General features: G+C 40.3%; 3 protein-coding genes across 3 annotated transcripts; 2 read left to right on the top strand and 1 right to left on the bottom strand.

Annotated features, from left to right (window-relative positions):
* The first annotated feature begins 1,300 nt into the window (after positions 1-1,300).
* On the top strand, positions 1,301-8,396 carry vamp3 (vesicle-associated membrane protein 3 (cellubrevin)). The gene is made up of 5 exons (XM_079186508.1): positions 1,301-1,397; positions 5,106-5,184; positions 5,773-5,931; positions 6,071-6,122; positions 6,418-8,396. Coding segments are annotated over exons 1-5 (309 nt in total). The 5' UTR covers positions 1,301-1,395; the 3' UTR covers positions 6,435-8,396.
* Positions 8,397-10,915: 2,519 nt separating this feature from the next.
* LOC306715978 (matrix remodeling-associated protein 8-like) lies at positions 10,916-19,840 on the bottom strand. The gene is made up of 12 exons (XM_079186495.1): positions 19,662-19,840; positions 19,010-19,036; positions 18,621-18,926; positions 18,007-18,108; positions 17,791-17,924; positions 17,476-17,655; positions 16,282-16,423; positions 12,784-12,942; positions 12,676-12,700; positions 12,418-12,503; positions 12,271-12,342; positions 10,916-12,155 (listed from the first exon to the last, which is right to left on the bottom strand). Exons 1-12 carry the CDS (start codon positions 19,711-19,713, stop codon positions 12,133-12,135), a joined length of 1,308 nt encoding a protein of 435 aa, XP_079042621.1. The 5' UTR covers positions 19,714-19,840; the 3' UTR covers positions 10,916-12,132.
* Positions 19,841-21,807: 1,967 nt separating this feature from the next.
* On the top strand, positions 21,808-24,872 carry psma5 (proteasome 20S subunit alpha 5). The gene is made up of 10 exons (XM_079186506.1): positions 21,808-21,876; positions 22,175-22,225; positions 22,691-22,757; positions 22,859-22,985; positions 23,392-23,459; positions 23,547-23,654; positions 23,791-23,849; positions 23,955-24,057; positions 24,246-24,332; positions 24,535-24,872. The coding sequence occupies exons 2-10, from the start codon at positions 22,197-22,199 to the stop codon at positions 24,610-24,612; spliced, it is 726 nt and encodes a 241-aa protein (XP_079042632.1). The 5' UTR covers positions 21,808-21,876; positions 22,175-22,196; the 3' UTR covers positions 24,613-24,872.
* The last annotated feature ends 120 nt before the right edge of the window (positions 24,873-24,992 follow it).

Raw genomic sequence — 24,992 nt, 5'->3', positions numbered from 1 at the left:
CTCAATAGCTTTATATGAACAATTTAATACATGTATATTGTATGCATATTTGCTCATTCTGTGGCCTCATGGGTAAATTACAGGACTTTAACATTAAGGGTCTAAGTAAGATGTTGGGCCACAATGAGCCACCTCTTATCACCCTTTTTAATGCTCTGTGATGACCTGTAAATGCTGTCACAGGGAGTGTAAACATTTTTTCTTTTAGTTCTTGGGCCATACAATTTGATTCAGAGGGTTGTGAACTTAGCTGTGTGTAGTCCTATCTTCTGCTATCTGGACCTGTGTGTGTTGTATGCTTTGTTATTGTTGTAGTGTTGGTATTATTAGTCCATCTACTAGTTAAACAAATCCAGGGAATTAGCCTCAACACACGGATTAATTACTTTACCAATGCACTCACTGCAAGGGAAAATAGCACATCTTGTCCTGACCTGTAGCCCTTAATTCATATTGGAAACAAAGAATAACAGTCCTCTGTTGAGTTTCTATTTATAAGTCAAAGGAATGCACACAATCAACCAAAATGGCCCAGCAGTTTTGTTTCTTGATCCAAATATTTCACATTTAAAGAACTAAATCTAAAGAAATCATTTGGACTACATCTTCTTCTACTTCCTTTTGCAGTTGCAACATCAGAAATATAGAATGTTAAGTTTAGTTCCCATGTGTCACATGCTGATCACGAGCGTTGATGGTCGCCTTCTCCCCATTATCTACAGGACAGTTAACGAATAGAATGAATGGAGGGTGGAAATATACACATTTAAGGCGTTTCTCTTCTATTTTTATGACTTATCTTCCATCTTGCCATATTTTCAAGTACAAGTTCGCTTTAATGTTATAATCCAATTTCATGCGACAATAATCGTGGCTATGCCCAGAGGGTGACAGGCTACTGCCTCTTTAATGCTGCCTTCAGGTTCTTCTCGTAAGATCACTACTTATCTTTGTAGTCGTAAATACTAATGCCTTCTCATCTGATAACAAAATGTGCTAGATAATGATGATATTTTATTTTGGGAATCAAGTACCCCAGCATTACTTTGTGCATGATTACACCTTGAATAAGGAATACTTCAAATCGAGAAATTGGCTTTACAATTGTAGGCTTCATATATTAATTATGCTAAAAGTTATTCTGTGGACAGTATTATTTTAATATCAAATGTCATTACATTTTGGTACAGCGAATCAAAGTGAGAATTCCAATCTTACTGTTTTTTTTAGTACATTGATTATCTGTCGTTGCCATACATATTTGTTTTCCTATTTCCGATAGCACCCGAAGGCTACATAACGAGCGTCGGCAGTAACTGTTACGGCTCGACACTTTAGCTTTAGCTCGGATACCAGAATCAGCGTCGGTGTCGTTCAAAGAAATCTCATCTCACAATGTAAGTCTATCGTGTTTCTACCAAACGTTTTTAGAAAATCAAATGTTACTTTGTGAAACCTGCCTAACATACGGGCCTTCCGGGTAGTTTGGTGAAACAGGATCACAGAAAAAGAGCAACGCCCTAAACTTTGCAACTAACATTAGCACGCAACAAGTGCTAGGATGGTGTCGTTAGTTTTGGCGATTTGGCTAAGCTAACTAACGCTTCATTAGAGCCTGGTTACTTTACCCAACACAAACCATGTCAACGACCATTTACTAGTTAAGAAAAAAAGTGAAGGAAACTATGGCTGGCTTTTATAACGTCCACATCTGCTTAACATTAACTATAACTTAGGACAATGAGTTTTATGCTAGCTTAGCTGTTCTTTTTGGTTGACCTCACGTTGCCCACTACCTACGTATTATACTTACATTCAGTTAACCCTAAAGTTACCCACTACCTACGTAGCCTACGTACATTCAGTTAACCCTAACGTTACCCATTACCTACGTAGTCTACGTACATCCAGTTAACCCTAACGTTGCCCACTACCTACGTAGCCTACCTGGTCAAAAGATAGTTCCTGTTATAAAATGTTCAAGAGGCATTGTACTCAATGATTTAGTGATAAGTCAAAGGGAGTTTTCCATGGATTTTGCATATTGAAATTGTTTATTTTTTGTTGGATCAATAATCTAGTGTTAGAGACATTGTTTTTGTGATGTCAGGACTGCATGAATCCTTTAATCAAGATTATCACTTCATGATTTGTGATGCATCTAGCCAGGTGTTTGACAAGAAGCAGTCATATATCTCACTACACAGATATATGACACATGATCTTAAGCACCTATTTTGATTGCTTTACAATCTTTTTTCACTTCTACAATGCAGCGGAGAAATTCACAGACCTCAATATTTTTCCTGTTTGGATATATGAATAAGTAGTAATTGATACAGGAAGATCTGCTTAGAGATTGCGGTCAAACACTTGAGTTACGTTTTCAAAGTGTGTATCCTAAAATCATGTTGTCTCTGCAAGGTAATATTACATCAGACCTCTCATCTTTACATCAAAAGAATATCAGCTTGTGCCATCACACAGAAAAAGTAGCGATTAAATTGTTTCACTGCATCTACTTTTCATATGATGATGTATGTTCAAAGTAAGGTTTTGTTTGTTTTCATGTTGCTTTTTGTATTTTTGTGAAACAGTGTACAACTTGGGACGCATAACACATTTCATAGAATATTCTAATAATAAAGGGGAGTAAAATAGTAGAATTTGTGGGTAAACATAAAGCCATTTAAACCCATTTCCTGAACAAATAAACAGTGAAACATCAAAGGGAAACTAAGCCCTATAATAACATTTTTCATGAAATTGCCCTTACTTTGGACAGTTGTAACAGCTAGGTTGTATGATCACTGGCTCTTCGACAAATAGGTTTTGTTTACTGATTTTGTTAGGCGGCAGTGTACTTCAGGACTGTTCACATAGCGATGCTAAGCTAACGCGCTGATGGTATGCTTGCTCTAGCCCAAGTAATGCTTGGTTTTGTGAATTCACTGGTAGTTTGGAGAGAGTGTTGAATCTACGGAAATAGCTCCTCTGTTACTGCTGCCCCACTCTGCTTCCTCATAATCATATTTAATCTTGAAACTAAGAAAGCTCCACTTTCTGTAATACCTGGAGAAATAAAACCCGGGGGTGGGTTTGGGTTTGTCAGAAGTCAGTTTAGGTGGAGATGGTTTGGTTTGTCAGCCTCATGTGAGATTTGGTGCAAAGCTGATCTAACCTGCATTTAAATACTAATGTATTTTTTACTGCTCACCATTGGTTTCTTTAGGTTTTCTTTATTTGTGGTTTTGTCACTTTTGTTTCATACCCTGATGCCCTAATATACAGCTGATATTTTAATTTGATTCGCCTATGTTTATCAAAAAGGCACAATAAAGCCTGTTCTGCAATAAGGATTGAGATATTTATATTATAGTACATAGTAAATGTTTCTATTCTAGTATGCATGGGTGTGCCTGCTTGCTGAGAGTAATAACTGTTTTGTATGTAAAGGAGTGATCCACCTACAGCTGTCTTTTTAATGTTGACCGAGTCTGAACATGTGGTGTAAACTGCCACAGGTCTGTTTTACTGAGTCATGACAAACTGTGTAAAGTAAACCATACGCTATCTATTGTCTTTTTTTTTCAAGAATGTTTGGTCATTGCAGAGCAATGCTGTCTGATGTCAGAGGGTGGCAGTAGCTAACCACTGACTGACTAACCTCTAAAAGAAGGAAGGCTCATTACGCCATGTGACAGCGTTCTGATTTTCCAATGGTGCGAGACGTTTTTGCCACTTCCATTAAAGTTAATGGGCTCGGACGGCAAGCCTTACTTAATATCTGTGTTGTTTAACCTTTGGCTAGAAAATGCTTCCACAAAATACAAATATAAACCCATTACATGTTTGTTTTTTTAATGTACAGTTTGGTCCAAGATAGCTACATCATGACACATGACCAAACTATTATCGCAGACACAACTGGAATTTATTACCAGATCAATTTATGAACGGCTCTGATTATAACTGGCAGGCCGGACTCAAGGATATGGCCCATCAGAGCACGGTAAACATCCTTTACTCAGACTTGATCATGTGCTTCAATGCCTTGCAGCTCCCCGTCTTCTTTCTTTTACCCCGTCACAAGGATTATCTCTTACTAACGTTAAAGTTTTATTTCCAAATGAATGTAGGTAGTTCTAACACATGTTGCTGGCTCATGATGGCTAAACAAAGGGCAAGTGCCTAATCGCCATACAAAGTAACATACTGGTATCACGGTCCAGATATATAGAGGCTTAATAAATATGACGATCAATGCCACCTCCTGATGTTAGCCCTCCTACATGTTATTAAATATCATTAAGAGTTTTCTGGCTGATTAGTTATTAATTACAAAGATGCTATATTGCAATCAAATACATGTAGAATAGTACCAGCTTGGCACCAATGTGAGTTCAGTTTTGTAATTACCCTTCCTTCTTTTTTGGGTTCCTATCAAATCCAGAAACATAGATAAACAGTTAAAGTAATGGGTATGATTTTCTTGTTCCAGTTTCCGTTTCTATGTTTGTGTCCTTGTTAAAAAAACAATCTTCCCAAGTTGTTATGAAAGAAAAAGCTTCAAAATATAAACACTGTAGATGCATGCTTGCATATCTATTGTCAATTATTTAACTTGTATGAAGCATTAAACCGGCAACGACTCTTATTATTGCATGTTATGGAAGCTCTGCTTTATGATTGCCGTTATTGGCAGAAGGACAAACTAGAGCATCAGTGCAAAATCAATATTCATATAAAACGCACGTCTTGAAGGCCCCACCTCTTCCCGGCCCAAAATGTAACAAATATGTATCACCTAAATATATGAATATTTTGCCGTTTGTGGCCGGCTATTTTTGGATGGAATAACTAGTTCAGTTATTTAACATTGTTATAATGGCTTTAACTGTGATTCAGGAATTGTATAGCTATGGGATGGTCCAAGAGAGGAGTGTGATAAGACATTTGCCATTGTTGCTTCTACCCATCACAAACATTTGTCAGTCCGTTGTGTCTTAACGGTTGAGGTGCAGATTGAGTTCCATGTTATGCAAGATATTTTTTTGTGAAATCTCACAGACGGCTAATATCTACAATTGTCATAATTTCACCAGGTCAGCAGCCGGTCCAGAAGGTTCTGGCGCAGCGTCAGGGAACAAGCGCTTGCAGCAGACCCAGGCCCAGGTGGATGAGGTATGATGTGTCTTCCAGTACTGGCTTACGAGGTCCAACAATGTGTGCGTCATTTCTCTCACCTGTGCCACTCTTATTATTGACACACTGTGGTTTTGTTCTTAATCGTCTTTACTGCTCTCTTTCTTAATTATGGCCCTGTTGATGTTGGCCCCTCCTACACAGTACTTTAACCATAGCATGTCATACAAAGCCTCCAATTGGCTGCTCGAGCCTTATATAATCACTTCCTCCATGGTTATGTAAGACCTGCATGGCCCTACACACTTCCCTCCACACTGGTGCGTGCGTGCGTGCGTGCGTGCGTGCATGCATGCTCATTCATGACTGATTTTAGGTGAACCCTTGTCCATAAAGCTGTAGGTGTTAGAGGTTACTCAACACATTTCAGCATTGATGTCAGCATTCTGCATGGTATATAAGTGCATTTCCAATCAACTCTATTAATTGTAAAATAACTTATCAAGGCAATGTTTGTTTGATCTTCAATGATGTCTAGTCAGAATTACCCAACATTCAAATCCAGTACACCAAGGTACAGTAATCTAAAAAGTACCGATATTAAACCAAGTGTTCTTGTGTGTGTAGGTGGTGGATATTATGCGTGTTAATGTGGACAAAGTGCTGGAACGTGACCAGAAGCTTTCTGAACTGGATGACAGAGCAGATGCACTGCAGGCTGGAGCCTCCCAGTTCGAGACCAGTGCAGCGAAGCTGAAAAGGAAATACTGGTGGAAAAACTGCAAGGTGCCTAAAAATAAATAAATCTCACCCCTTGGCTTGCCATGTTCACCAAATGAATAGTTTGATTTGCCGACACAACATTCATTATATATACATAACCACTTATGTGTCACTGAATGTTCTATACCATGACCTCTTGCAGATGTGGGCCATCCTGATAGCTGTCATCGTGATCATCATCATCATCATTATTAGTGAGTATCAGGCCGGTGGTCTGAAAACCTTTTCACCCACAGTTGCAGTTTGTTACTTCAGATGATCATAAGAATAAATATGATTTTCAATAAGTTTCTGCTCATAGCCCTTAATAAAAATAGTTATATTTACTTTAGAAAGGTTTCAGTTTGATCTTGGGTGTTGATGTTGATATCCAGTATATTGTTATGTAATATATTTGAATTAGTGATACTTTTGTTATTATATTCTTGGTAATACTAATACGTTAATTTAAGTCTTTCGTCTAAAATGTTCCAACTCCTTTATTCACAGTTTGGAGTTACTCCTAAAACAGCAACAACAGGCGGAGGAGTGGAGGAAACCATGAAGAAGAGGAGAGAAGCAACGTACATAATTCAAGTCTCAGAAGATGACGTCACGTGATAACTGGCTACTGAGCGCCACAACAAATTTTCTCCTAGCAGGGGGTCTTCATTCCTTGTCCTGGTTTGCCCCGTGTGTGTGTTTTACCCTGCATTACTAAACTATACCAGACATCTTTAAACTTATATTAGAGTTCTGTGTCACTTGCCAAAGAAAACAGAAACATACATTCAGAAACAGGTTGATAATTAAACTTAACTAAAACCTATACAAAAAAATGACCTGAATTATCTTTGACTGTATGATAAATTACATACACACACACACACACACACACACACACACACACACACACACACACACACACACACACACACTTTCTCCAACCTCAGGACTAGAAGTGAAGAATGTTGTTAACTCTCCTCAACTTATTTACTTTCTATGTTTTATTAATAGCCATTGATTTTGTGTGCCAGGCTATGAGAAGTGCCTTTGAGGATATGCTGTTCCGTGTTGGTTTAGATTGTAATAGTACTCCTGCATATCATTGAAGAGATGCCCTTTTCTAATACATACACATTTGTACTTCTCAGATGCCAACATTTAGATATTTGTCCTCATTTAAAAAAAGAAAAAGCTGTTTTATGAACTAGTGTAGTTCCAAACGGACCTGTTGGGAGCAGGCCGATTGCGTGGCTTTCTCGAGAACCACTCATCCAAACGATTTCACTCTTGGCACTGGACTTCCTTGGGTTCTCAGCAGTACACCTGCCATGACAAAGTTGCATCCCCGAGGAATGCTTGGGTATACGCATCATTTGGGTGCAAAAGCTCACTCAAGCATAAACTTGAGAGCCAGCTGTACCCAGCATGCCATTCGGCAGTTTAACAGGCAATAGGGATTCGTCTCAATACACTACACATTGTGTACTTTAACCCACTGAGAATGCATCCACACTGCACTTCGTTGTGTCCTCGACCAGCCAAGTGTGAAGTCGATCGAATGAACGGTTGTCGAGGAAGTCGAAGGACATACTTGCATACTGACAGAAACTCCTTCCATTTTAGTTAGATGGTTACAGGCGACTGGGTAATGGTGGGATCTGATGCCTTATTTTATTTATACACCTGGCTTAGTGCCAATTCATTTTTTTGTATAAAAGGTTTGATTTTGGATTTAAATAAAGAGGAATTTCGTTGGTCACCTCACAACAAATAAGCTAACCAGTAACACACTGTTGAACCACCTGATCATACCTGTCCCTGTCCATCTACCTTCCAGTTAGGACTTCATTAAGAAACAGTTTGAGTCTGTGTTTAGATAAGTGCCTATCCGTTAAGACCTACGGCCTCACAGCAAGGCGACGCTAGACAAACTGCCATGAAGTTTAAAAAAAGAAAAAGTGCTACACTGGGTTGAAATTGGCAACTTGTCTCAATCAGGTGCTCTCAATGATGTGCCAGAAAGTTTGCCTTTGTGATATATTCAAGCCTGAAAAGTAAGAAAATATAGTGTTAGACAGATGCCTTCGTGGGTATCTCCAATGGAGAACCGCCAAAATACAGCCACGCCTTATTTATCATATAATCCAGCCAATAAAAGTAGTGCCTTATGAACTGTCAAAACAATTACTGTGCTTCTTGCTTATTCCGCTGAGCTTATTAACATTTAATAAAGTCTTCTGTTTGGTCACACTGACATCTATCCCAGCTGATCAAAACGATGTACTTCTCACGTGTGACATTTTAATATTCCTCTAACAAAAGCTTTTTTTTTGTAGTATTTTTGTCTCACTGCTGCTGAGCATCATATGTTTTGAGTGTAGAGAAAGACTTTGCTGGGCTATGACAGTGGTGTATACCAACACTGGATGATTGCCTTCCCTGCTGTGTCCACCATCCTGTTGAAATAAATGTATTTTAAGGAGATAAAAGTGTTTGGAATTCATTTGTGCTTTCATTTCACTTTGCCTGGAATTTCATTGCTGGAATTACAACTGTTGATGTTGCTTTTTTCGGTCGTCTTTAAGACATTGGCCTTCAGTGTATGTGTGAAACTGGTAATTACAGTGAGCACTATACAATAAGACAGGCTCTTTTGACATACAGTACAGGTATATACAGTGGGGGAAAAAAGTATTTAGTCAGCCACCAATTGTGCAAGTTCTCCCACTTAAAAAGATGAGAGAGGCCTGTAATTTTCATCATAGGTATACCTCAACTATGAGAGACAAAATGAGAAAAAAAAATCCAGAAAATCACATTGTCTGATTTTTAAAGAATTTATTTGCAAATTATGGTGGAAAATAAGTATTTGGTCAATAACAAAAGTTCATCTCAATACTTTGTTATATACCCTTTGTTGGCAATGACAGAGGTCAAACGTTTTCTGTAAGTCTTCACAAGGTTTTCACACACTGTTGCTGGTATTTTGGCCCATTCCTCCATGCAGATCTCCTCTAGAGCAGTGATGTTTTGGGGCTGGCGCTGGGCAACACGGACTTTCAACTCCCTCCAAAGATTTTCTATGGGATTGAGATCTGGAGACTGGCTAGGCCACTCCAGGACCTTGAAATGCTTCTTACGAAGCCACTCCTTCGTTGCCCGGGCGGTGTGTTTGGGATCATTGTCCTGCTGAAAGACCCAGCCACGTTTCATCTTCAATGCCCTTGCTGATGGAAGGAGGTTTTCACTCAAAATCTCACGATACATGGCCCCGTTCATTCTTTCCTTTACACGGATCAGTCGTCCTGGTCCCTTTGCAGAAAAACAGCCCCAAAGCATGATATTTCCACCCCCATGCTTCACAGTAGGTATGGTGTTCTTTGGATGCAACTCAGCATTCTTTCTCAAACACGACTAGTTGAGTTTCTACCAAAAAGTTCTATTTTGGTTTCATCTGACCATATGACATTTTCCCAATCCTCTTCTGGATCATCCAAATGCTCTCTAGCAAACTTCAGACGGGCCTGGACATGTACTGGCTTGAGCAGGGGGACACGTCTGGCACTGCAGGATTTGAGTCCCTGGCGGCGTAGTGTGTTACTGATGGTAGCCTTTGTTACTTTGGTCCCAGCTCTCTGCAGGTCATTCACTAGGTCCCCCCGTGTGGTTCTGGGATTTTTGCTCACCGTTCTTGTGATCATTTTGACCCCACGGGGTGAGATCTTGCGTGGAGCCCCAGATCGAGGGACATTATCAGTGGTCTTGTAGGTCTTCCATTTTCTAATAATTGCTCCCACAGTTGATTTCTTCACACCAAGCTGCTTACCAATTGCAGATTCAGTCTTCCCAGCCTGGTGCAGGTCTACAATTTTGTTTCTGGTGTCCTTTGACAGCTCTTTGGTCTTGGCCATAGTGGAGTTTGGAGTGTGACTGTTTGAGGTTGTGGACAGGTGTCTTTTATTCGGATCAGTGTGACTGGCTGGCGGAGACAAAGGCGGCGCTGGCACAGTTTGAGTATCAGAACACACGCCAGACTCTCCTCCAGAGACACGGAGCGCAGGTTGTACAGTACGTGTACCACAGCAGCTCCTTCAACTGCATAGTGACTTACCGTGGTTGACACAAGGTAGATTTCTGTTGATGGACATGAAGACAAAGACACATTTGCAGCTCTCTGTTTGTAATGTTCAGATTCTAGTCTTGTAAGTTCATTGTTATTGGAGTGTATTCTCTTATTCCATAGGTCTGTTTCCTCTTGTGTAGAACATTAGCTTTTATGTTACTCTTGACTTTCGGACAACAGCAAACATGATGATCATTTCAAATTGAATTTAGTGCTACATAACAAGTCCACCCCAATGTCCAAAACGTCCTGCAGCGAGTCCTTTCTCCACCCTTTATCCTGGTCATCACCCTACAGTACCTGTAGCTTACCTTTTTAAATTGTAAACACACAGGGTGGCCCAAAATGTCCTCTGATCCTAGGTTTACTTAATGTATGAATTTCCTCTTACTCTGTGTCTATTTGACTGGATGTGTGTTTGTGTGTGAGAGAGAGAGACAGACAGAGGGGGATTAACTAACGCCTTGTAGCTCTGTGAACTCTTTTTCTCGTACTGGCTTCAGATTGCAGGTGAGTTTGTAAATATGTGTGTGTGTGTGTGTGTGTGTGTGTGTGTGTGTGTGTGTGTGTGTGTGTGTGTGTGTGTGTGTGAGAGGATGTGCACTGATTTGAGAGCTGCTTCCTTTGATACAGTTGTCCAACAGTGCTAGACAGACCAGGGTTTTCTACCATATTTTTAATTGAAAGTATATTACAGTACCATTTATTTTTGTAGAAAAAGGACACAAAACAAACTTCACAAAGTGTATAAAAGGCCATTTGTCTTGAATTCAGGGACTGTTTGTTTGTGACACAAAGGAATGAATAAATGAACTATGTACGTATATGTACTTAGGTGTGACTGTCTGTTAAGATGAATACATTAAAATTAAGAATAGCTATGCTGATACCTATTTTCATTTATTTATACACTCATCAGTGCGACCAGTAGGTGCAGACTCGACACAAAACATTCAAAAAGCGCAGATATCAGCAGCAAAGTCTGTACAGAAGTGTGTACTTGACACCACAACCAGGGCTGTTTCCACCTGAATTAAAATGCATGCAAAACAGATGGTCCGAGTCAACAAACACAGGTGCAGTTATTAACATTTAAGTAAATGTAATGCAGCATTTCATTGACTAAATTGCTGGAACACAAGTCATTTTTTTAATCTTTTTTGTTCCACCTGTGCTTTTCCTGTGAAGTGAAAATACCTGTTGTGGAAAAGATCTACGAATCTGGCACATTTGGGAATGATAAAGAAATATAAAAGACATGTCAGTCAAATCAAAATCATGACGAAGCTTAACTTGTTCTCAACTTCCAAATGAAGGAATGGCCTACTTTTGACATGTCACGGTAGGAAAAGCACAGGTATAAAAACGGTAAAATCAACTATGACTGAATTAATTTATCTGCTTCATCTGTGCTCCTATCCTATTTCCAAACGTTTCTTTTGTCCACACTCACTTAATAATATGTAATTCATTTGAATACAAATAGACAACGTTATCTCGTCAAACAAATCATGAATAACCAACTTCAGCTAAACATCAGCCTCAAACTTGTCAATTGTAACACGTCAAAATGATACATTTTTACATACACTGCTTCATTGGTCAGTTAGCATACAGTTAATCAAAGCCAACAGGAAGTAGTACACACTGATAGTAGCCTCTCAGTGGTGCCTCATTCCAGTCAGTTAAAGCCAAGATGGATTTGTGAGTAAGAAAGAAATGAAAATATGTGTTTAAACTTGAGGAATAATGACCAAAGCTGTAATAACCCATAATTCATATTCACTCAATCACAACTTAATTCAATGTATGCACACTTGCTCTTTCATCCAACAGCCAAGGCTCGGTTTAGATTCCCCTCTGGGTGGCGCTATTGTGCTGTGCACAGTGGTCCAAGTCCAGTTTTTTTTGTACAATTAATACAAAATCAGCTTTTCTTTGTTACTAATACGGACAATTTGAAAACACAATGCCTGTATTTACTGGTTTTCTGAATTTGTACAACATTTTTAATCTCTTGCTGTCTCTCCTGTGTTGAGGTGTTGAGTATGTGCAGCAGCCTCTGGACCAGCCAGTGACTCCAGCTTCACTGTTCCTCACTTAGAAAATTTCTGCATCTCTGCAAAGAAGCCAAGCCAAGAATAAGATGAAGGAAAATGAGAAAACAATTAATGATGGCTGGCTTGTGTGTGTGTGTGTGTGTGTGTGTGTGTGTGTGTGTGTGTGTGTGTTACCTTTGTCAAGATCGATGACTTTAGGCTGAGTGTTCATGTGGACCTTCTCTTTCAGCAGGTTGTTCTTGTAGTCTAAAATCACAAAGGAGAAAGTCAGAACACGCAGTCAAGACAAAAGTCACTTTTTCTCTCTTCCATCTGACTCACCAAATCTTCTCTCCTCCCGACTGCACGCGCTCACTTCAGTAACGTCCATCTCAAACTCTTCCGAGCTGCTGTGACTTCTGCTGGACCTATCACGGGAAGAAAAACACATCTGAGTGTGAGTGTGTGTGTGCGTGTGCGTGTGTGTGTGTGTGTGTGTGTGTGTGTGTGTGTGTGTGTGTGTGTGTGTGTGTGTGTGTGTGTGTGTGTGTGTTAAAGGGGAAAGACAGTGATTATGTGAGTGCGTTTGTGTGTTCTCACCTCATGGATGACTGCGGGTTAAACTCTGAAAACACAGGAAAAATTAGATAAGATTCAGAAATGTAGAAATGTAAATCTACAGTCAGACTGAGGTACTGCAGGTCAGACCTTTGGTTCTCCGTCTGCGTGTGATGAGAATGATGATGAGGATAATGAATGCCAGGAGCAGGAAGGAGGTGAGGACGTAGCCCAGTGGCATGAGGAAGTGATGCCTCTGGTCGGGCAGAATAACATTGATGACTCGCGGTGATTCAGCCTTACTGGTATCTGAGAATCACAACAGTCAGCATGAAGATTTTCCTTTTCTCTTTTCTTTTACAAACAGACTAATGAATCATTGTGAGTTTTTACAAATGTAATAAACAAGACCAGACCTTCCATTGAACAGACATTACGTACATCATGAGTAACCCAGAAATCCATTGAACTTTATTTGTGGAGGGGTTAACTTCTGAATTATCTTTCTCAGTCATAAAGTGTTTAGCTGCACTAGCGGTGCTGGTCAGTCCGTCCACTGCTATGGTCCAGACTGAAATATCTCAACAGCTATCGGATGGCCTTGTTGTTTGCCTGTGAAACATTGCAACGTCTCGTTTTTGGATTGGCAGACATTCATGGTTCCCTGATTATACATTTTCTGACTATCTTTTTCCTCCAACGCCCTCATGAGGTTGCCATTTGTAGATTTTAGTGAAATGTTTCAACCTTTTGATGGATTGTCATAACATTTTGGAATATTAGTATCCCCTTTCGTAAGAATAGTTCTAACTTTGGTTATCCCTTAATCTAGTGCACTCATTGTGTTAAACTTTTTGCTGTCATGAATTTCAATATATGACCATCGATATTTCCACCAACCTCAGTAACTTTGTATTTAGTGCTAACTAGCAAATATAAGCACGCTAACATGCTGAGCTAAGAGAAAAACATGTAAATAATGCCATCTTACCATTAGGTTAGTGTACCAAAGGCATTGTGAACAGCCATGTATAGATGCTAGTATGGATGCACATATGTACGTTTTCGTTATATCATGACCAGGTTACTACAGTACAAAATCCTTATTTCTTCAGTGAACAAGGAAATAATTTAAAGAATGAAAATAATCTATTTTTTTATGTATGAATAATATATCTGATTTTTTACACACTGTCACTTTGTTTTTCAGAATTTCAATTTTGTTACCAAATTAGTTTTGGGCAAAACACAAAAGGACTGGATCAAAGTAATCTAGTCGTTCACCCCGGTGCACTCTGTGATTTGTGTCTGATGTGTGTTTGTAGCAGCGTACTAGATCTAATGCTCGGAGACGCCATGCCCAACAAATATCATTTTCTGTCTGTGCGTGTGGCTGCGTATGCGTGTGCATTTTTTGTTGCACGTGTGTGAGTGTGTGTGATGTAAACTCTGACACCTTGCAAATTGTTTCATTTTACATGTAAGGACATTTTATGGCTGTAAAAAAAATGCTTAAACACATTTCCAGGGCCGCGAGGAATAATTAAGCATCAGGTGATATGTGCGGTTCTGTTGAGAACAGAGTGTTGAGAAGCAGAGGGGTGAGGGAAAGCCTGGTTTCATTTTGCCTCGTTAAAAAAAGTGCAAGGCAAGAAGCAGCTGTGGACCTCAGACTCAACACATTTGAGACAAAATGAGATCCAGAGAGAAAGTCATGCTGTGATTTAGTTTTCCTGGCAGTAAAACACAGAGAAGTGAGGAGAGAAGGAAGGACAGATTGGGGTGGAACAGAGGAGGAGAGCCAAGGGAGAGGAAAGGGACGGTGAGATGTTTCTCCAGAGGTTTGCCTCGCAAAATGAAGCTAGAAAAGACCTTGATCCCAAACACAAACTTAAAGCGCATACACAGCTGCAGAGTACATGAAAACATCATGTTCATTAACGTTACAAATCCTCTGATCCTTTTATTTAGTTTAAAGCCATTTTCTGCTGACTCGTGCCCAGATGGGAACATATGTGTTTGTGGTTAGACTGGTTGCCCCGTCCTCTTCCTGCTCAAACTGCACTGAGAAATAACTCTGATGGGTGGGAGGGAGGGGTGACCTAGATCTCTTCTCTGCTATTTCATCAACAGAGTCTCAAAAACCTCATCCATGGGCTAGTCTGTCTGTGTTGCCAGCTTGCTGTGCTTCCACGCAGAAGAAGCAAACTTCCTGCTCTTGTCCATAAACCACCAAAAACAGTTCCCTTTCTTCATGAAGGAAGGCAAAAAGAAAGTGAGAAATGCGATGGAAAAGAGCGAGTGACATGGAGCAAAGATGAAAAACAAACCTGAGCATGTGGGATCCTTTAAGGGGGAAAATCAGAGAGAAGGCTGGACAGACGTAAGAGTGAAACGTCTCCAGAATGTCAGGAGAGAGCCAAAGTCAACAGTGCAGCAGACAGTCAGAGAGGGCAAAACAGGAGCAGATAAGATGATAAAATACTACAGACTCTGCTGTCTGTGAGCACAGAGGAAGAAACTGAACAAACTCACTGCTGTGCTGGAAGATTTATGATTTATGCATCTCGTTTCTAACCAGTAAAATTCCCATGGTGCAATCCTACTGTATTATTACAGCTCCGGGAGTGAAGGCTTAATTGTGTCCAAAGACTGTATCCGAAAGATTCCTCCGAAATGAGATCGGACTTGGCATGCTCTTTGACACACACACACAGACACACACACACACACACACACACACACACACACACACACACACACACACACACACACACACACACACACACACACACAGAGACTGACTTGACCACAGGCCTTTTTCATTTCCAAACCTCTCTCAATGAGTTCCGCACATTGATACATCTGCCATTATGGGCTTTGTTTCAGTTACCTTCTGGAAACACAGACACACGCACCAAAAAAACGTTCTCATTCTACAGGAATTTGAGGTAGGCAACTGGCACGCCAACGAGTCAATGCTCTCTCTTCCTCTCTTTTCTGTCTCCTCTTTCTAATTTGCACTCAGGGAAAGAATCTCTTAGGCGGGTCAAAGCACTCAGAAATGTGAACTAAACAATTGAGAGAGGAGAAACGGGGAAGGGCATGTCGAAAAGAAAGTTGAATGGCGCACTAAAGACAAAATCAGACCCTGCAAACAAGACAAAGCAATAACACAAAAGTGGGTTGACTAGTGGCATAGCGACGAAAGAGTGGAGGGTGAGAAGAAAGGTGAGGGTGAGGTTTGGAGGACTGGGATGTGAGGGAGTGTGTGTGGTTTCAGGGGTCTGGCGTCTGACAAGCTGACAGTGCAAGAAAGAAATCTCTCATGAAACAAAACAAAAAAGTTCGGAAATAAGAGCTTTTCTTCCCCTCTTCCTCTTCTCTCCATCCATACCGTTACTTTGAACCTGTGGAGAGTGCGAGGCAGAGACGAATCACGGCACGAGGACAGAACGAGAAGGCACAGAGGGGAGGAGTGAAGGAAAGAACAGATGTGTGTTTTGTTTTATCCTAATTGTTCTCAAGATAGCTCAAATCCACTAAGTCATAACAATTCTCTCTGATAAGGCACTTACACTGACTCACTATAACTAGAGCAGGAGGAGAGTGTGTGTGTGTGTGTGTGTGTGTGTGTGTGTGTGTTACCTTTGTCTTCACTGGGCAGTGCTTTGGCTGGCAGTGTGGTCTGAATCACTGGTGCTTCCACTGTGACATGAAACTCTCTCCTCTCATGTAGACCACAGTAATGGTGGTGGAGGTGGCAGGAATACATCCCCTGGTCTGTGTACTGTGTGTTAAATGTAGACAGATAAATACACACACTAAAAAGGCCACTGTATGTGCCTTCATATGAAACCATCTGTGATCAAAATGTAAACAACACCAACAACAAAAAAGAAGCTGGAATTCAAAAACACCTGAATTAATTCATTTGAATGTACACAAAAACACAAGACACCAATTAAATCCATGCTAATAAAGGTTTCTGATGTTGTTAAAGATCTCTTTACATCAATTTAAACCTTAAACCCCTGTTGAAAGTGCTCTGCCTCATTTGAAAATAAAACGACTATTATTGATGGTTACCCTTACAACAAAAGTAGACATAAAAATGTCAAGAATGTCTGACATCCGAGCAGTTTTGAAGGTAGAGAAATGCCCTTTGCGTGCACTTTTGCAAAACATAGCCTGTTCTTGTGTAGAATCAATGCTCATTTAAGCAAATGGGATCATTTGAGAACACTTAATACTTCTGATTTAGCAAAAAACGTTCTAGATTTTGTGTTACATTAGAGCTAATTGATTCTTCTTTTAAATTTTGAAACACAAAACATGAACAGAAGTGGTGTGGCAGTGGAATGAGTGTTGCCTGTAGCTCACAGGAATCCTGGACACAGTGTTGTCGTTAATCCCCGGAGCCCGCTGAGCCTGTGTTTAACCTAAATGTTCTGATTTATGAGCTGTAGCAAAAGAAACACCGGGGACCTTGAGATTCCTAAACTGTGACGGTAAACATTTCTCTGCTTGCTATCACTACAAATGGCAGCAAGGGGGCTGGTAGGAAGTCCTTTTGGATAGATATTGTACAGTTTGTGATGTTACTGTTGTTATACAAGAGATGTAGCTCAATTTACTTTGACTGCCAACCTCTTTTTCCCAACAGAGCGATAAAGAGCTGCATTACTAATGAAGGTTCCATGTGTTCTGGAAACACCGTATACATGTACACACACAGTTAGAGTGTACTTCATATGGAAGTATATTTTTACTATGAGTACTGAAGCTATCAGGCTCTTGAGGCGTTTTCTGTTAAATTACTCTTCTTTTACACACACAAACCTGCAGATCGGATATGGAAAGAGAAAAGTCTCCCTCTGAGAAGGCTTGATTGCTGATGTTCATCTTCCTCTGGAGGAACAGCGGTCCGTAGCTTCGCTGCTCCCCAGAGGCGTACAGGTCCACCAGACGGTCAGCGCGGTTGTGGCGGACTCCTTGGGACTGACGGTCCCAGTGGACCACCTGGAGGCCACCAAGTTAGGAAGGGAGTTACACTTTTCAGTAAATATCACATAATCCCTTTGAATTAAAAGTAAATCTAGACTGAGATCTAATGTCTGAAGAAAACCTCCAAACAAGCTTGTGCACTCCACGCACCTGCTGGTCCTCCTCCTCGTTGCTCCAGTCTGTCCACACGTTACGCCGGTTGATGCACGGCAGCACCACAGTACTACCAAGCAGCACCACGTACACCGCCTTATGTCCATCCCAGAAGCGCTGCTGTTTACGACCTTTAATGAAAAGACAAACGGAGTCAGCTTTAAAGTTGCTACGCGTTGAAGATGCTGATAGTCTGTGTCGTGTGATACGTACGTGACTTAGTGACGTTGAGCTGTACTCTGACTGTCTCGTACAGGTTGCAGTAAAGATGGTGGAGGTTACAGGAGTACAGACCTCTGTCATTCATCGTCACGTCTATGATCACAAGCAGAATGTCGGGTAAAATCAATGTTATCACTCTTAAAAGACTTCAAAAAACAACAGTGCTTTGCTATAGTGTATGAGTTATAAATCATGTTAACGTCACATTTCAACCATTTCTTCATTCTGGAATCAAAATATTTTTGCTTTGGAGTCAACTTTGAACTGTGTTATTGTGTGGGTGTTGCGAGTTTCCAACAAGCGCTTCAACTTTTCGAAACATCAGTTTTTCACACATGTTTTACGAGAGAGGTGGGCTGCCTCGCCTGAAACAAAGACCACTTCTGTTAACCACATTACAATGAACACACTTTTGTGAAATAATAGATAAAGAGATGACTGTTGTGTAGGCTGAGATGGGATGCATTAACATCTGGTTTACCATGTATACTAAAGGGAGTGAGCCCTGAGCTGACATTCTTTTCAGCTGTATTACTGTGTGCAAAATGCAATTCAAACAGACAAACAAATGAATGAATGGACAAGTCAAAGACAATGAGTGTGACCTTTGATGACCAGAGAGAAGTTTCCGTCCTTGAAGGCTCTTGGGCTGAGGCCAACCCTGCCCATGTTGTAAGAGTTGTAGATCCTCTGGTCCCCTGCGGAGAACATGTCCAGCACCCTCTCCATGGCGTGGTCTGGACGGGCCCGGTACATGTCCCAGTGGACCACCCTCTGCCTGTCCCTCAACCTGTCCCTGGTCCACACCATGCGGCCACTCACACACTGCAGCACCACCCTCGACCGAGCGGGGGCGCTCACATTATACCCTGCCACCACCACACTGCTGCTGCTGTCAGACTGACCAGACACTGAAGGGCAGAGAGGGTGTTGAGTTTACACACTGAGACATCCAGAATGAATTATAACTGCACACACACAAAGAGAAACATACCTGCAGTGAAGAGGCAGGCCACAGGGACTGAAATAGAGAAACAGGAGGGAAAGTTAACAGGATAATCACTAAAACAGACCTTCAGACGGCCACTCCATGTCATGTAAATAAGATCTCCAACAGACAACTTACTGCATCTGTTTTGGAAAACTAAATAACATAATTACTAAAAACTAACTAAAAAACTAAATTAATTGAAATCAATACCCTAAATTGTACTCTTCGATTGCTATTCATGATGTGCAGTGGGGCGAATCTTGATGCTTTTGACACTGAGTCAGTAAAACTCATCTGACAGGAATGTGTGTGCCTGTGTTGGAAGCATGAGGTGGACAGGAGGGAAGCATCAGGTCTGGCTTTAATATTAGACTGACAATATTTAAATAGATCATGTCTGTCTCTTGCTGTCAGCAAATGAACAAATGTTTTCTAACACTTTAAATAAGCGTAGTAATTTCAAAGTCTTAAAATATGAAGCTAAATCTCTTCAAAGAAAAAGGAAATAATGAAAATAATGAAAACCTGATGCAGATTTTTGGCCTTAATAGGCTACAGTTTTAATGTACAATAATGATAAGTTATTATCTTTGCGTACTCTACATGCACCTTTATGTAAAACAATGATACACAAACCAAACTCCAGCCTACTTACTGTGGATCAAGAGAAGAGCCTGAAAAACGATGCCCTCCCTCTCGGACTTCATGTTTACTATTGAAACGGTACTGCGACTTGTCAAGGCTGTGCACCTGGCAGACGGTCCTGAGGGTAATAAAACTCCAAATATGTACCTAGATCCATGCGCAGCGGCAGCAGGACTTGATTTGGTCAGATTTCTCAGAGTCTGAATAAGTAACAGGCAACGCCACGCTGGGGCTTCAACACTGAACCAAAACAGGACCGAACTGAACTGATCCCACCCGGAAAATGAAACCCGACACCACCGACCTGCATGTACATCCCCCTCCTCACAAAACTTAAACAAAAACATCTCAAGACACAAACATCTCAAGATGCAAATATTGCAAGAATATATTATATGTTCTCCACTTTACACAACTTCATTTGTATGTTAGCTGTTTACTTTACTTTTCAGATCAAAAGTTCCAATCAGAATATAATTCTAATCTACATGCATTCTTATCGATTACTCTACCCAATGGTGTAATAAAATTGGCTCAACCTTAAGCTGCCAGAAGTCTGACATGCTGCTTGAACAGAGCATCAATAATAATAATAAAAATAATAATAGTAGTAATAATAATAATAATAATTGTAATAATGCAATGGTAATTTTCATTGCTTGACAAACATTTAAACTAATGGGAAGTGAAAACTAATTTATTGAATAAAAGGAAATGGGAACGTGTGCCGATACGAAAAAGTTGCCTAAACTGACGGGAGACATTCTTGAAAATGTTTACTTTGAATAAGTGACAGTACTTCTGTAGGTCTTTTAGGTAACGCAAGTTTTGAATGGGACTTTTAAAAACAATTTGTTTGGGGAAGTAGTGTGGTTTCCACTACTTGATCTCTGCATTTATTGATAGAGTGGTCATATCCAACATATCAGGAGGCCTACATGAAGCTATAATATGTCCCTAATCGTCATTATTAAATTAATCCACCACACACGTAACAATATATAAGCCATTTGAAGTGCACCGTATGACATTTACTGGATATTACAATAATATTTAGCCTAATTATCCGGCAAAAAAGTTCAGTATCCACGTGTTTCCACTGCTCCAGATGTTTTTTATTCAGCTCCAGGACGACCCTTAGTGGTTGCTTACGTGTCATGACATGAACATTTACAGCATAATCTTCAAAGCTCACCTGTAACAATATTGCAAGATGTATTTCTGAAGGGTGTCCGTTCATAAGCACGGAAGTTATATCAATAGACAGCTCTACAGCTCTACATTGGGTCTACCTGTCTCCGTGACCATAACTCGCTGCAACCTTAAAAAGTGGTTCCCATACCGGGAGTACGAACATTGGTATTATTTAATTAAAATAAAACGAATGAATATACATCAGTATTAATAGATTGCAAGGTCTGTTTTCTATCATCCACGTATCATTGAGTGTATATTCTTTGACAGTGAATTCTGATTGTCCTCTGTGATTAGTCTGATCTGACTTACATGATCAAAATAAATTCTTGGTCTAGAACAATCCTCATAAAATAGTCGTTCAAGAGACAAAACATGATCATTCTTATTAAACCTTAAATAATGTTTCTGGGCAGGATTTACCATTCCCAGCTCAATTATTAATCTGAGTTCTTGTATTTAACACATTATTACAATAGCCTGCAGTGCCCAATAATGTTAAATGTGAAAATTCATCACATTTTATTTCATATAAGATAAGTTAAGATAAGATGATCCTTTATTAGTCCCGCAGTATGGAGGTTTACAGGATTACAGCAGCATAGTGGATAGTGCAAACAAGAGACATAGTAAAAAAACAAGATCAAAACATGTGTTATAAATAAGTAACACACCAGTAAAGAATCCAGAAGTAAAAAATCCACAATCCAATAACTAAATTATTCTATACAGACAGAATAATTGTATTGCACAGTGAATTTATATTGCACAGATTTTGTGTGTTGTTAGTGTTGTGTGGTCAACAGTATATATACAGTATATATCAGTGTTAAAGTTATTTTATAGCAGACACTACAACGTGTCCTCGTCGTTAACAAACAAAATTGTAGGATTACATGAATGCTCAACGACAGCTCTGCACACCCGGAACCTTCGTTTCCGATTCTTTTGACAACCGGCTTGTTTGGGTGTTACACCCTCAGACGCTTCCCCTCAAACAAGCGAACTCATTGAAGTGTTTGTGGCTGGAGGTAATTGAGTCTAACAACTACAATTATTTAAAAGAGCATCGCGGAATAGTTGATAAATGTTCTTTTAAATGTTATAATAATGTCTGAGTATCGACGATAGACTTCTGTGAGTGTTTTCTGTTCCGTTTCAGTGATTGTCTGCGTCAGTTAGCTATAGCATGCTGCTAACTTTAGCTAGCTAATCTCCCGGTGTCACGGCAAACTCGGAAGCGATGCATTGCCATTGCTTTTCTAATTCCTTTAACTTTTTTTTTTAAATAGTGCACCAGTCTTACATATCAATTCCTCTCTTTTGCAGGTCCCGTGTTAAACGTTTAAAGATGTTTTTGACAAGATCGGAATATGACAGGTGAGTGCAACACAAACTGCTTTGTCATTTATTGAGCGCTCCTCAGTGGGAACGAGGAAGATGAATAAGAGAGCACAATTATGTTAAGAAGATGCTTGAACATTTTGCATGTATTGGTGTTGACTGCTCCAGGACTGTTCCCTTTGCTTCCATCCTTTGTTGTAACTTAGTTGCTGTTTGTTGCAGGTAGTTAGCTAGCAGCTAGCTCGCCACTTCGCATTGAGTTAGCCTGCTTTCACTTTCGGTGTCGCTATTTAAAAAAACTTTATTTAATCAGGAAAACCTAATTTTGATTAACATGTTGTGTTACACTCAAGATAGACAGCTAAAGTACTCTTTTAAGTGGTATCTGTAAACACAACATAATGCTAAACATATTTATTTGTTTATTTGCAAGTAGTTTTCCACCGATGTCGAACTGATAACTATTATTAATAATCTTTCTCTTTCACGTCTATCTTCCAGAGGTGTGAACACATTCTCTCCTGAAGGGAGATTGTTCCAGGTTGAATATGCCATCGAGGCCATAAAAGTGAGTATTACACACTGAATCACTTAGGTTGTGTAACAAAAGAGATGAAATGTCCACCTCCACGCTCACAATCTTTCTTTGGTCTGGCTTTGCCTTCCCAGTTGGGCTCCACAGCCATCGGTATCCAGACATCAGAGGGGGTGTGTCTGGCTGTGGAGAAGAGGATCACCTCTCCGCTCATGGAGCCCAACAGCATTGAAAAGATCGTGGAGATCGACACTCACATCGGTGAGTAGCAGTGATTCTCAGCTGTCAGACACAGATTTACTGAACCTCAAACCTGGGTGCTGACAGAGGACGAGTGCTCGAGTGCATTTACTGTCTGTTAACTTGAGAATGACGTCTGTCAGCCTCTGTAATGTTATGTAGATAACCAGTACCAGTGAACATTGAGTAGGTGCTTAAATATTTTGGGAGCGTTGGGATATTTTTGAAAGGTTAACCTTCGTCATATTTTTTAATTGATAAGCTGCTGTCTGTCATATTTCTTACATATTATGTGACTTCAAAGATGATGAGGTGTACCCTTATACTTTGCATGATAACGACAGTGAATGACATCACATTTCTCCCAGTCTGACTGATTGTTGCTTTACGCTACAGCATGAGCATTTTCTTTCTTTCTGCCTCAAAGGTTGCGCCATGAGTGGCTTGATAGCTGATGCCAAGACTCTAATTGACAAAGCAAGAGTGGAAACCCAGGTATGAATGCTGAGCAAATAGGAATATAATGCAGTACCCTAACCGCCTGGTGTTCTACCTGTGTATAATCTGTATGTACTTCCTCAGAACCACTGGTTCACGTACAATGAGACGATGACCGTGGAGAGTGTGACTCAGGCGGTGTCCAACCTGGCGCTGCAGTTTGGAGAGGAGGACGCTGATCCTGGTGCCATGGTCAGTCACTCACTCGGCTCATCTATTCAAACCTCAAGTCAATGTTCTTTTTTCAAAGACATAATGTTTGATGGTGTTGGAGTAAACTACCATATCCTGTTCTCTGCTTTGTTCCTCTTTGCCGTTATCTATACAGAGTCGACCATTCGGCGTAGCACTTCTATTCGGGGGAGTGGATGAAAAAGGACCCCAGCTGTACGTAAAGATTACCATCTGTGCTCCTTGCAAACTTTACATTTCAAACAGAGGCATGTTCACCTTTTTATTTCTGATTTGACTGTTATTTGTTTGTGGATGCAGGTACCACATGGACCCGTCAGGAACCTTCGTGCAGTGTGATGCTCGGGCCATCGGCTCCGCTTCTGAGGGAGCACAGAGCTCTCTGCAAGAAGTCTACCACAAGGTACAGACCACTGCGTCTTTCCATCTAACAGGAACACCAGCGAAGCTAATTATGATGTCAATAAGCTGCTATCCTGTGTGAGATTTAAGAAAATGAACGGTTTTCAATTGGTGTAGTCTAAAGTAAAAAGACCGATGGACTGAAGAGTATCTTTTCTGTTTGTCCCCCTCTCCCTGTTTAACTTGCAGTCCATGACATTAAAAGACGCCATCAAGTCGTCTCTCACCATTCTGAAGCAGGTGATGGAGGAGAAGCTAAATGCCACCAACATTGAGGTTCGATATTTTTCACCCATTTTCTGAATATTTGATTTTAGTACGGAAAGGTGCTTGAAGGTTTAATTTGACTGTGAAAATGTTTACTTAAAACACATCAGTAGTTATGTTGGAATATAGCACTCAACAGTGTTCAGTATTCATTACTTCCAGAGTTCCTCAGGTTTCATGTAGGTTTTCTTTGTCTGTGTTTCTTCTGTAGCTGGCAACAGTAGAGCCCGGGAAGACCTTCCACATGTATTCCAAAGAGGAGCTGGAGGACGTAATCAAGGATATCTAAAGCAGCAAAGACCTGGAAGTCTTGCTTTGAGTTCTGGGCAGGAGAGGACATGGAGGAACACCTGGGCTTAGTGTCACAATACAACCACATCTTTTCATCAGATCAGCACATTCTCCTTGCTGCATTCAGATTTTTTTTTTTTTGATTGCATAAGAGGTTTCTATTTTGAATGTGCTAGTTTACTTCTTGTCTCAGTATCTGTACAACTCTGTGCAGGAGTCTGACCAGCACTCACAACTGAGTGGCAGGAAAATAGTGTGGGGGGGGGTAGGGCGGGGGGTATTCTTTTGTTACGAATCAGTACTACAATTAAACTGTTGTATTCAGAAAGTGGTCTGACTCTTTTTATTTCTTGTTTCAAATGTTCACTCCCCAAAAAA

Source organism: Pholis gunnellus, assembly GCF_910591455.1.
Source record: "Pholis gunnellus genome assembly, chromosome: 3".
In the NCBI taxonomy this organism is placed as follows: domain Eukaryota; kingdom Metazoa; phylum Chordata; class Actinopteri; order Perciformes; family Pholidae; genus Pholis; species Pholis gunnellus.
Note: the sequence above shows the minus strand (reverse complement) of the source record. Positions and strands in the feature narration are given on the sequence as shown.